The sequence below is a fragment of the Passer montanus genome, unplaced genomic scaffold (assembly GCF_014805655.1).
Source record: "Passer montanus isolate IOZ18808 unplaced genomic scaffold, ASM1480565v1 scaffold10, whole genome shotgun sequence".
NCBI classification, from domain to species: Eukaryota; Metazoa; Chordata; class Aves; order Passeriformes; family Passeridae; genus Passer; species Passer montanus.
In genome coordinates, this window is record NW_024356505.1 from 35,941,001 (window position 1) to 35,954,332 (window position 13,332).

Consider the following 13,332-nt stretch of genomic DNA (forward strand, 5'->3'; position numbering starts at 1 on the left):
CCCTTTCTTTCTTTTCCCCTTTTCCTCCCCTCTCTTGGTTGCTGTTACTTTTCCCACCCAGGGGCAGGGAGGGACAGCGCACCCTTGTCGTGGTGACCCCTGGGGCACAGTCCCGCCGCCTCCCGGGGGCTCACGGCGATGGAGCCGCGATTTGGGCATTTCCCGCAGCCGGGACCCTTCTCCACGGGGTGAACTTTTAAAAGGAGAAGGTGTTTGTCTTGGCAGCGCTTCGTGCCGTAGCCTGACCTTTCTGTCACACGGCCGGGCCCCCCCGGGAAGCGGGACCCGGGTAAGGAGAGACCCCTCGCCCCGCTCTTTCCCTTTTCTGTCCGAGGCTGTTTGCCTGAGATAAGCAGGTGTAATAAGGCTGTTGACAGACCCGGGATTTGGTGGCAGGGTGACTCCCTGACCCGCAGGTGTTTATTCTTTCCGACTCGTTAAAAAGCGGCCGGCGGCGCGTTTACGGCAAATATTTGCCGAGTGCGGGAATGGTGGAAAACTGTCATTGGACACACGGCGGAGGCAGCGCGGCCGGCGGAGAGCCGCGCACTGCCGTGCCCGGGAGGCTTCTCTCCGCGGGGAGCAGCCGGGTCCCCACGGGTGTCCCGGGCTGGCCCCTCCGGGTGTCCCGAGCTATCCCCCAGGAGTGTCCCGTGCTGTTCCCCCAGTGTGTCCCGTGCTATCCCCTCCGGGTGTCCCTGGATGTCTCCCAGGGGTGTCCTGTGCTGTCCCCCCCGTGTGTCCCTGGCTGTTCCCATGGGGTGTCCTTGGCTGTTCCCCCCGTGTATCCCGGGCTGTCCCCCCGGTTGTACCGTGCTATCCCCCCCGTGTGTCCCAGGTTATCCCCCCGTGTGTCCCGGGCTGTTCCCCAGTGTGTCCCGTGCTATCCCATCCCCCCTGTGTATCCCGGGCTGTTCCCCAGTGTGTCCCGGGCTGTCCCCCAGTGTGTCCCGGGCTGTTCCCCGGTGTGTCCCGTGCTATCCCCCCCGTGTGTCCCGGGCTGTTCCCCAGTGTGTCCCGTGCTATCCCCCCCTCCCGGCGCCGCCGCCCGCAGCGCGGGGCGCGCGGAGGGGGCGGGCTCTCGGCGGTGACGGGTGGGCGGCTCGGCCAATGGCGAGCGAGGCCGCAGCGGCGCGGGGCCAATGGGAGGCGGCTGCGGCCCTTGAAGGGGCGCGCCGCGGAGCGCGGCCGCACTGCCGCCCGCCGCCGCCGGGAGACGCGGCCGGCCCGGGGCAGCCGCACGGTCCCCAGCCGCCTCCCGCCGGCGCTCCCATGGAAAAATCCAAAAATTTCCGCATCGACGCGCTGCTGGCTGTCGACCCCCCCAAGGCGGCGGCGGGGCAGAGCGCGCCGCTGGCCCTGGTCACCTCGCTGGGCGGCAGCGGTAGCAGCAGCAGCGGGAGCGGCAGCCCTCCGTCCTCGTCCTCCTCTTCCTCGTCCTCTTCATCCTCCTCCGAGCACCCCTCCGGCGGCCCCGCCGACTGCCTGCGCACCGACAGCCCCTCTCCGCCGCGGCTCCTGGCCGCACACTGCGCCCTGGTGCCCAAGCCCGGCTTCCTGCCCGGGGCGGGCACGGGCTCGCACCCGCACCACCCCGCCTCGGCGGCCGGCATGGCCCTGGGACTGCACCCCGCGGCGCCCGGCGGGCCGGGCATGCCGGCGCAGGCGGCTCTCTACGGGCACCCGGTGTACGGGTACTCGGCGCTGGGCGGGCAGCACCCGGCGCTCTCGTACCCCTACTCGCAGGTGCAGGGAGCGCACCCCTCCCACCCCGCCGCCGACCCCATCAAGCTCAGCGCCGGCACCTTCCAGCTGGACCAGTGGCTGCGGGCCTCCACGGCGGGCATGATCCTGCCCAAGATGCCCGACTTCAGCTGTGAGTATCTGCCTCCCCCCGCTCCGCAGCCCCTCCATCCCCTGTCCCGCTGCACGGGCCTGCCGGGAGCTGCTCCCGTCCCTGTCCCCGCCTAAACAAGCTGCAGAGTTAAACTGGAAAAGACGCTTTTTTTTTGGGCAAAATTTATGCGAGAAGAAAGAAATAGCGCTCCGCAACGGGAAACGGGGGTGTGCGGTCGCATGGCCATTCCTTGCCCTTGAGGAGCCCCGGGCAGGCTGGCCTCTCACGGCAGGTTAAACGGGAAGGTGACAAATGCCTCCCCGGCCTTTGCAAATGCTCTTCCTCTCCGTTCCCGGAGGGTAGAAGCCGCCGGAGAGGGGAGGTGGGAGTTGGGAATTGTTCCGGGGCCAGGGCAGGAGTCCTTATGGTGTCCCTAAACCCCTAGTCTCAATGTAACCCCCCAAAAACGAGGTGGCAGGTCGCATCACTCACTCACCGTTCTTAATTTGATTTCTCCTTTATCGGAAATGGACGTGTAATAATGATGTCAGGCCTCCTAGGCAAAGTAGGGAGAATCTGGGATCGGCCAAAAACTTGGGGTTCTGCATTCCCTGGAGATAACGAATAGGGAATTGGAAGGGTTTAGGTCTGGGCCCTGGAAAGGCTGGAATGCTGGATGGAAGCAGGCAGCCCCGGAGTCCCAGCAAAGCGCCGTGCCGAGCTCTAGGCCTCGCGGCGATGGGGAACTTGCGTGCATCTGGTTTAAGCAAAGATCATTTTCGGAGGTGTGAGCTCTCGGTGGGAATGGCCGGTTTAACAATACCGGAGGTGTAGTTTTACGAAAATCATGCCAGGAAAAGAATTGCGATTTTTTTCCCCCTCCTTCTCCTACTCGGCACACACATTCGCAGACAAAAAAGTCCATTGTTTTCTCTCGGATTGGGATTGTTTAGACTGGAACATTCAAGAAGAAAAAATAATTAGGAAAGCTGTTAGAGTCTTGCCTCTCAAACAAGGGGCAGAGGGGAATAAATAACCAAGCAAAACGAGCCTCGGAAAATCGCACCGCGGTGAGAAAATCTCCCGGGCGCTGCGGCCGGGAGCGGACACTGTCCTATTCTTTCTGCCGCTTTAGCGAGCTGTCTCCAGCCGTGGCCGGGGAGCAGAAGCCGCCCTTTCCCAGATCTCTTTTATTTTTCTAAACCTAAAAAGCCAAAGTATCTAAATCATTTGAGAAATGGGCAGCAGCGCTGCCGGGTAGCATGCCCAGGGGTGTCGGGGCCTTCGAAGAGGCTCAGTTCCCGCTTTCTCGTGGCTGAATTATTTTTGTTTTGGTATTTTTCCCCCATCTCATAAATCCTTTGTTTTAATTATTTTTTAATGCGGAAAACACGCCTCTTTTTTTTTTTTCTTTTTTTTTTTTTTTAAGTTCCCCCACCCTCCCTTTCCAATACAGTTTTCCAGTCCTCGCTGATGATTTACGCTCCGAGGGGCAGCCGGCGCAGGGCGCGGAGCGGGCCCGGTCTCGGTCCTGGTTCCTGCCTGCAATCCCGCTAATTAAACGGATACGGGCGGGCAGGGAGTGCGGCAGGTTTAACTAAAACATTAAATGGAGCAAATTGCCGCTCCCCGGAGAGCCCCGTGCCCCTTCGCCGCGATCCCTGCCTTCGGTTTATTGTCTCGCGTTTGTTAGGCTCTTGGGAAATCAAGAGACATCTTTTACTTTATTTAAAAGATTTAATGTAATTCCGGTTTTTTTTTGTTTTGTTTTTCTTTTTTTTTTTTTTTTGGTCCCTGTGGGCAATCCCCTGACACGGCGGAAGCCGAGAAGCCCCAGAGTCTGAGGGCCTGGAGGCGATCCCCGCCTCGCTCGGGTGGATAATGGTCCAGCCTTGCTTCAGCAGAGCCTTTCCTGCCTCCCCGCTTCCCAGCGGGATTCCCGGGGGATGCGCGGCCGCGGCAGGGCGGCTCCGCGCTCACCTCCGCGCTCCCCCTTCTCCTTTCCCAGCCCAGGCGCAGTCCAACCTGCTGGGAAAGTGCCGCCGACCCCGCACGGCCTTCACCAGCCAGCAGCTGCTGGAGCTGGAGCACCAGTTCAAGCTCAACAAGTACCTGTCCCGGCCCAAGCGCTTCGAGGTGGCCACGTCGCTGATGCTGACCGAGACCCAGGTGAGTGTCCCCGGCCCCCGGGGCTGCCCGGGCGCGGCCGCCCCCGAGGGCGGTGCGTGAGGGGATGGATGTGCTGGTGTCCCCTCTCCCGCAGGTGAAGATCTGGTTCCAGAACCGGCGCATGAAGTGGAAGCGCAGCAAGAAGGCGAAGGAGCAGGCGGCGCAGGAGGCCGAGAAGCCGAAGGGGGGCGAGGACAAGGGGGATGAGGATCTGCTGCTGCCCGCCCCCGAGAAGAGCGCCGGGAGGAGGGTGCGGGAGCTGCCCGACAGCGAACCTGAGGAAGAGGAGGAGGAGGAAGAAGAGGAGGCGGCGGCGGCCGGGAGATGCTGCCCGTACCACTCCTCCGACTGTTCCGAGGCGGACGAGGAGGACACGCAGCCCCGGGGCCGGCACGGAGCCCCGGCGCAGCCCCAGTGAGCCCCCGCGGGTCCTGCCCCTCCAGCCGCCCCCCCGCTCCTGGCTGGCACCGGTCCCGCTCCCCCCTTGCTCTGATTTCTCCCTGCTTGGAGAGAGGGATGGAGAAGAGGAGCCTCCGCATGCCGGGCGGGGAAGAGGATTTATCGTGAATACAGTGTTATTATTGACTGAAAACCAGACAAAACTTGAGCTCCCCCACCCCCCATCCCTGCCCCCTGGAAGCGCCTTCCTTTCGCTGAGTATTGGAAATGTTTTGTTCTTAACTATATATCGGGAAATCTGTTTATGTCATGAACGTTAAAACTGCTGGAAATCTCAATACTGTCTTTATTTTTGTATATCGTATTTATAAAAAAAAAAAAAATACCTCTACTTATGCATGCTAAATTATTCCCCAGGTCCTCCCGCCCTTGCGATGGGGGGGGAAATAAACGACGTTTTTTACTGGAGGTGTACGAGCGCTGTGTGAGGGGAGGATGCTCCCGGGCCGGGGCATCCCGGTGCTTTGGGAGGTGCCGAAGCGCTCGGGAGGGAGCCGGGAGCCGCTTCCTAATCCGAATTTAGCCCAACTGCCGTGCAATATCTGATAGTGAGAGGGTATTCCCTCAGGAGCGCCTCAGTACAGGGGGGAGCTGCCTGCCCCGGCACCAGCGCTGCGGTTTCGGGGAGGCGGCGGCGCTCCTGGCCCTGCGAGGGGGCTCGGAGACCGGTGGGGACCATCCCCTCCCAAGGGGCTGGGGCCTAGGAAAGGAGGGAGCAGTGCTGCTTTCCTGGGGCGGCTGGACTTCCACAGGAGCGAGGCGCTGCGCTGCCCTCCCCGGTGCCGTCCCCGGTACCCCGGCCGCCCGCCCCGCCGGCGGTGGAGCGCGGCGTTTTCGATAACTGCGCGATTTATCTCGCCAATAAATTTGCAGATCAATTAATCGCTGTCAGCGCGGCTCTTCCCCAAATCAATTATAGCGAATTTAAATATAATCACTGGCTCATCCCCAGGGAAAGGAGGGAGCAGCGCCGCTTTCCTGGGGCGGCTGGACTTCCAAAGGAGCGAGGCGCTGCAGTGCCCTGCCCGGTGCCGTCCCCGGTACCCCGGCCGCCCGCCCCGCCGGCGGTGGAGCGCGGCGTTTTCGATAACTGCGCGATTTATCTCGCCAATAAATTTGCAGATCAATTAATCGCTGTCAGCGCGGCTCTTCCCCAAATCAATTATAGCGAATTTAAATATAATCACTGGCTCATCCCCACCAGCTCAGGGCCACGTCTGGCAATTCATCCCCGCGGATGAAGGACGGGGCGGGAGGACGCGGCTCCCGCAGCGCGCCGCTCGGGGGGCACCGCTCCCATGAGTATGAGGAGCTCTGAAACACAGAGCTTTCCCACTCCCGTGCGCTTTACAAATACAACAATAATAATTTTAATAAAGATATTTTCTACAAAATCGCGTTAAGCTATGAGTGTGTCCTGTGAGGCCACAGCTCCTGTTAAAATCCGCCCAGTGAAACACAGGCTGGCGGATGCATGAAATTGTGGGATGAGATTCAGGAAGGAAAAGTGTTGTCCCTCACGGAGAGTTTCGGGTGGGTCAGCTGGAGGTGGCATCCAGGCACAGGCAGCTCACCGGGCTCGCACACCCAGTGCCCCGGGGCGACACGCCAAAAATCACGATACATCAAAAATCTGCACAGATACCATATACCAAAAGGCTTGATCGGGATAATCTCGATTTGGGCTTGACCGACAGCTAACCCCTTGCACGGGAACGATCGCGCCGGAGGCTTGGATTTAAATTTGTAAACGATTTTCTTTTGGTCACAGGCTGTGGAGATTTCAAGGCGATATAAAAATAAAGTCATTAGTATCTCTGTGGTTTTTCACGCCGCTGGCTGAGGCTGTATCTTCGTGGGTGAAGGGCCGGGCAGGAGCTCTTGCAGAGCACAAGACCCGCGCAGGGCCGCGGTGGCTCCTCCGCCCTAATCCCGGCGACACATCCGAGTTACTGTCAGCAGGATTTACCTCTTGCTGCTGCCTTAAAACCTCTGAACCGTATCCGTCTGGACCACACCTTATTATCCCAAAGAAAAAATCAATAAATTAAATATAACACATAATTTTTATAACAACACCAATATAATAATAATAATAATAATAATAATAATAATAATAATAATAATAATAATAATAATACTACCTGTGATCACACCCCCACCAAACAATAAAGATAAATTTCAATTAAATTCCCACTAATTAAGCCGGCAGACGTGCCCCACCGGGCCAGAAATATCCTGAATGCCCAAGAGGTGTGTGTCCAAACTCGCCTGAGCCCACGGAAACCAGCCTTGCGGGCACAGGCAGCTATTCACGGCCCCGGTATCAAAGTCCTACCGGTGTATTGTGTCTGTCTCAATAAAATTAATCTCTTTAAAGCCCAGCGTCTCACAAGAATACCTTCAGTGTTCCAGACTAAAAGGGCAAATATGTTTTTCAGATTCTGTTTTTATGGACGGATTAAAGTTTATTTTCCATAATAGGGCACCTAATAAAACTCATAAAGCTCTGTCAGTCTTACAGCTGGTGGCCTCATTTAACACTTTCACTTCGTAAATCATTTTACAACTTACCAGGTGTTTCCAAAACTGAAAGGAAAGGAGGGGGAGAGAGAGAAAGAAGGGGGAAAAGAAATTAAAGTCACTTAAAATATAGATACGCTCCTCTGGCGCTGGGTGCGTTTGCATTGTCGCTTGGAAGGGCTTCAAAGAAGGTGTCGGTCCCAACGGGGGAGAAAAGCCTTTTAATCAGGATTTCCCACGCTCTTTTGAAGAGCACGTGCGGGGCAATCAAGGCTCGGGGTGATTAGCGGGGCCGCTCACGCGTGCCGCACGCTCCGCGCCCCCGGAGCCCGGGGGGGCCCGGCCGGGGGGCACCCGAGGGACCCCGCTGTGGGGCACAAGCCAGCCCAGCCAGCGGCACTGCTGCCTGCTGAGCCCGCAGCAGCTCCGGGGTGTCCCCGCATCCCGCCGCACCCTCACCCTGCCTCCCCCCGCACCCCTTCCCGAGCATCCCCCCGCTGGTGTTGGTGGGGCGGCGCTGCCTCAAGACCCAGCACAGGCAGGGCTTTAATCTAAACTCCTATTGTAATTTCATTATTCGGTCTGCTCCCTCCCCAGGCGCAGTAGGTAACAAACCTCTTAAAATTTTCATTGCTGTACTTGAGAAGTGGTAAGTATGAACGCGGACCTTTGGTAGGCATTTTACTTTAAAAAGCAACATGGTTTAGGCATGGATGTCATTAACTGGCAATTTCACAAGCATTAAGTGCTAAAACAAAAGAACCAAAACAGGATCCATATGTTCGAGGTAAACCTGCTAAAAGACTTTCAAATGGGAAACCATAAATATATAATCTCCCCCAAACTCTCCGTGAAACTGCAGCGAATGAAATACACCGCTAGCAGAAAGACTATTGATTATTTCGGGAGTCCAAACTGTTACGTCCATCCAATACTAAGACATTAATGTTCTATTTCTCAGTGATTTTCCCAGCTCTTCAGCCGCTCTGTCTCCTCCTCTCGCACTCTTCCCTTGGTGCCTGCGGGGCTGGACACGCTGGGAGGGCTGGCACTGTGTGCCCGCGTTCCCTTCCAGCCTGGCTCCTGTCCCAGCTCGGATTCCTCAGCCGGGGAGCTACACCAAGGCTTTCCAGGTGACACCAGAGATCCCCCAGGACAGTGAATCTTATTGCAGATGCCCTTCTTCCTTTCCCAAATTTCCCCTTGAGCGCTGTGGGTGCCGAGATAACCACACCGGGCTTCAGCTGTGAAAGCAGGGACAGAATTTGTAAATTCCTGTCATGTGCTGGGAGCTTCTTGGTGGGCTGCTTGAATCCCAGGAACAACACACAGGACAAAGAGTGGAAGGGATGAAGCTCCCAAGCTCCTCAGTCTCCCTTGGGTGTTGTGTAGTGACCAAATTACCCCAAAAATGCCCCTCAAAAAATAGTAAGGTCTGGTCTGGCCAGAGTTAAATACCAACTGCACATTTCTCTGAGAATTACTCAGCAACTGTGACACAGATTTTTTATTTTTCACCGATACTCATGCAACCAGAATCACAGCAACAGTGGATTGAGGTTGTTCCACATTAAGAAGAGGTGTTTTTGTCTTTTCTGGGACTTTTTGCTTTATTTTTCTTGCCTTGAGGGTTGTGTAATGTCTCTTCCAAGCAGTTCTCTACAAGGGCAGTGGATCCAGGAGGTATTTACTGTCTTCTCCCTACTCTGAGGACAGTAGAACTTTAATTTAACTAACTCTTGGATGGAAATGGAAGTGCCTGTATGGAAATGGGATCACCTGCAACATGCAGGAAATCAGAGTGGGTTTTCTCTGATCACAAGCTACTATAAAATTTGGTTTTCCTCTTCCTTTTCAAAAAACCCCCTGCATTTTGCTGAATTAGTCTAACTGGGACTGGTCTCTAAAATGGGTAAGGAACAAAGATGTTTTCCTCTAGTAAAACTCAGCAGAGGCAGTGGCTTGCAATGGATTTTGTAGCTGCAAGGCTTAGCTCCATTTTACTACCTGCAGGATATTTGCAAGCAGATCACAATTTCCTCTAATTAATCCACTATTTTAAATTATTATTCATTGGACTTCTGCTAATGTTCTTGGCCAATGGCACCCTTTGGCAGGTGGGACTCCTGTCTGAAGAGGATGCACAATGCAAAGTTCCTGATCCAGCTGCCTCCTCTCTTCCTGCACAGAGGAGATGGGGACAGAGAATTCCTGTCCCCATCCAGCCCTGCTTGGCTGTGGGTACCATTTCCATAAATAATAACCAAAAAAAGAGCAGCCAGCGTGGATTTTGATGTCAGGCCGGGGCAGGGGAGTGACCTCAATTTAGAACACCTCAAGGGATGGGGCAGATTGTCCATTGCTTGGTATCCCTGGATGGCCTTTCTGGAAAGGACGTGGGAGCCAAGCAGGAGCTGCCGAGCCGCCTCCGGGGCTGATTTCTGCAGTGTAATAGTGGCTGGCAGAGTGCTGGGGCCTGCCTAGACCATCTAATGATTCTTTCTGGACTTCAAAATGATAGATCTATAAAGCATGTATTGCTGTAGCAGCTAGGTGCAATTTTAGAAATGTTAATGAGTAATTACATAAAGGTTGTCCACAGTCATCGATGTTAATCACTGTTCTTTTGCCAGGGGTAATTAAGATGACACTTCAGCAGCATCAGCCAGTGGCTCCCGTTGTCTGTGCTGTCTCCTTCTCCCCTCCCAGCTCCCGCTGCAGCTCTCATCCTCCTTCAGGGATCTCTTCTCTCCCTTCATTCCTCCCTGGCTTTTCTGAAGGGCCAAGCTCACCACAGCCTGAGGATTTTTAAGCTGTTCAACAGCATTTCACATGGTATTGTGAGGGTGAGCTGGGGGTGCTGGGAGAAGCAGATTTGGGTGATGTGAGGCAGTGATCTGCTGCCCCTACACTCTGCTCAGAGCATCAGGGCACTCAGCTGTTCTGCAGGTGACTTGCTTAGACATTGTGTGCAAGCTACTTCACCCTTCTTGAGCCTCCACCTCAGAAATGGCTGGTCTTCACACCTTGTTTTGCCTATTTGTGTGTCTTGGAAACCTCAATAAATGACAGTGGAGGAGATGGACTAACTGCTATCTAAGTGTGTGGTTTGCTGTAATAAAACCTCTGCATTTTATTCTCATTTTCACTCTTCAGCCTGTGCTCAGATTCCACTCAGTGTAACACAGGTTTCAGGTGATGGAAAGCCCATGGTGGAGGTTTTAGCAGAGGAGAGATGCCCTGTCTGTGCCTCTGAAATGTGCCACTCCTGCAGTAACCCAAAACCTCATGGGTTCCTCTGGCTTTGGGGTGGGAGGAAGAAATCTCTTTCATCAGCTATGGATGGCAAGGTACCTGAACCCTTCACTCTTTTATTCCTCCAAATCTTCATCTCTAGGACTGATAATTACATCTACAGGTTAGATTAGAGGGTAGATTTTGGTAGCAGATGAAAAAGGGATAATGTTGAAAAGTCATAAACGTGCTCTTCTGCAAAACCTGTTACTCCTGTGCCTCTGACAGCTCCAAGCCAGCTCTGGGCAGCCCTGGCTGCTCCCTGGAGGCCATTTCGGGGAAGGTGTTACTCAGCTTCAGACAGTGAGGGTGTCAAAAACCTGCCAAAACCCTTTGCTTCTCCAGATCTTAGCAGTCTAAAGGCTCCTTAAACTCACAACCCCGGTGTGAGGCTTCCCAAGAACCAGGCAGCCCAGAAGCATGGGTGGGTCCAGGGTCTCTCCAGATCTGATTCTTACACGGGTTTCAGAGCAGAGATAAGAGATTTCAACTGATTCAAAACTCACAGCAGCTTTTGAGTTGATTTATTGTCTTCTGCTCAAGCTCTGAAGTGCTGGTGAAGAGCTCCCTAGAGCCTCCCTCCACAGCTTTTACCATCACAGGAACAGTTCAGGTGCTGTCCCTGCCTTTCTGCACTGTTTCCTCATCCCTGACACACAGTACCTGCATAATCCCTGGCATAATAAATATCCCCAAGGGACCAACACACAGTTTCAAACCATTTAGGTAGGGAAATTTGTAAAGTAAATACCAACCAGCCAATATTTTAAGGGTGAGTTGAACTTCAGAGTAAGGAAAAAAAAATTCCATTCAGAATCTAAGGCTTTGGCTGAGGAGGAAAGATAACTTTTTGAAGATGCAAGTCTAGAAAATGCAATCAAGGTGACTTTGTTTTTCCTCAAGGTGACACCAAGCATATCTTGGGTTATTGTCTCTGTATTAGAAAAATATACTGTTCTGTTCCCTGGCTGTAACCAGTGGCTGCTCCCCAGTGAACTTCAGTGCCTCCAACAATATTCCCTGCTATTCCTCACCAGAGCCATGAGGGCCTGTGCACCCAGGAGAGATTTGAGGGTGCTCTTATGATCTGAGCAGTAAAAGGTCTATAATGGAGTTTTTAATGAAAAATGTGTAATGCTTGGAAATCTTTCACTTATGAAAATGAAACAACCATTTCACTGTAACTGATAAAAGACTATTAAGGAACAATTCAAAAATGGTCTCTGCTTTAATTTTGCTCTATACCTCTCATTCTAGTTCCATTACTCAGTCATTTTTAATTCACTTTGAAATGAATTCCACTCAATTCACACAAAGTGAGCTGGTTTTGGTGTGTTAACAGTTTTGTCCTAGGACACAAGTTTTAAGGAATTTTTGGTGCCAGCTGGTCTTACCCTTGATAGATGCTCATTCATTTCCTTAAAGTGTTATTAGGGAAACCACGTGGTATCCAGTTTGGAATTGTGCATGCATCTAAATTAGGGGAAGGCTACTGTAATTAGCTTTAAAGCAAGGCTGCAGGTCAAACCAGAATTTGGGGATAGCACAGCTGTTTCACACAGACAGTTTTGTTGTCCATGCCTGCAAGCCTCATGCTAAACTATGCTTTACTGGAGGGTGAAGCAAAGTTCCTCCAGGAGATGAAATCACAAAAAGTGTCATATAGTAAAAGAGTCATATCTCTACCTACAATCCCTGAAATCAGTCCAATTCAAAAAGTCTTGGGTAAAATGTACACTCAGCCTTTTAAAAGCGACCCTACGGATCACATTGTATCCTGAAAACAAAATTGCTTTATCAACTGCAGGAAAAAATCACATATTGACTCACACACACGGGATGTAACTGGGCACTAAGCTGCAATTAGGATCAGTGCAACAAAAATTGGAGCATTAGAGTTGCCACTCACATATTTATTAAGCAGAAATCTCTGTGGTGCACCGGCTGCTGCTGCCGGGCTGTAGCTTTTCATGTGCAAAGTTCACCCGCAGAACAATGGGAATGAAACGATCCCAGATGTGCTCTGAGCACAGGATTGGGTTGCACACCTTGGCTAGGAGCAGGCAGGGCAGCCCTTGGGAGCACGACTGACATCAGCCCCTCATCCCCGGCGTGCAGGACAATGGAAAAATGTCAAGTGAAAAAAAGCCCTGCAGATACTTGGCTCGTTCAGGTGTGGTGTTAAAACCCTGCCAAAAGGACTTGTGTGTGATTTATCAGCGCAACACTCCGGCCAAAGCTAAAAACCAGACTTCACTGCCCTGTTAATTTTGATACAGAAAACAGAGAAAGTTTAAAACATTGCTGTCCACCTTAAAAGAAAACAAAAATCGAAGCTGCCATAATAGCTGTGAGTGGATCGTGCTGTTTGAAGGGGGAATTGAAATTTTCTGCTACGCAGCTAAAAAATCAAACATCCGGCTTTTTGTTAAATGCATCTAAAGCAAATCGCACTGGGTTTTCCACTGGTCTGCTGGGAGTAAGGATTAGTGTTGCAACTGTAGCTCCTTGGCTTTCCAGCATATTGTATTTTTACCCATCCAAAACCCTTTTCTTCTCATTAAGTAGCAACTCTCCCAAACCTGCTGTGTGGAAGAATTTGGGACATTTTAAGTGGCATCTCCATTACTGGAACGATCAGGGACCATTTCTCACAGGGGTTTGATGTGGGCTGCCAGACTAATACTCCACAGGAAGAAACCTCAATGGGCTCTATTTTGCGTATGTTATTGAACACTTATTCAGTGCAGACAAAGCAAAATGTGTCTCAGCCAGGTGTAACTTCCCCAGCTGGCAGGCGGTGCTTAGTGTGCAGTCCTGCAGGAAGGCAACTGCCAGCATTTGGTCTTGCAGCTCTTACAGAGACCTTACAGCCCTGCTAGGAGGGGAGAGACTCTGGCAGGGCCAGCTCTGCTGGGACAAGTTTTTTCTCCTGGGTTAGAAGTATGACACATGCAAAAAATTATACATTGTGTATAATATACAATAATGTTATTGTACATACAATAATATTATTGTATAAAATACACAATAATATTATTACAAAAATT

The 13,332-nt window shown here is 52.8% G+C and overlaps 1 protein-coding gene across 1 annotated transcript; it reads left to right on the top strand.

Annotated features, from left to right (window-relative positions):
* The first annotated feature begins 1,208 nt into the window (after nucleotides 1–1,208).
* Nucleotides 1,209–4,951, top strand: MNX1 (motor neuron and pancreas homeobox 1). The gene is made up of 3 exons (XM_039710230.1): nucleotides 1,209–1,876; nucleotides 3,846–4,006; nucleotides 4,101–4,951. Exons 1-3 carry the CDS (start codon nucleotides 1,273–1,275, stop codon nucleotides 4,422–4,424), a joined length of 1,089 nt encoding a protein of 362 aa, XP_039566164.1. The 5' UTR covers nucleotides 1,209–1,272; the 3' UTR covers nucleotides 4,425–4,951.
* Nucleotides 4,952–13,332: the final 8,381 nt, after the last annotated feature.

Coding starts and splice junctions, on each gene's coding strand:
- MNX1 (XM_039710230.1), top strand. CDS start 1,273: ATGGAAAAATCCAAAAATTTCCGCATCGACGCGCTGCTGGCTGTCGAC. Junction 1,877..3,845: donor CAAGATGCCCGACTTCAGCT/GTGAGTATCTGC, acceptor CTCCTTTCCCAG/CCCAGGCGCAGTCCAACCTG. Junction 4,007..4,100: donor TGATGCTGACCGAGACCCAG/GTGAGTGTCCCC, acceptor CCTCTCCCGCAG/GTGAAGATCTGGTTCCAGAA.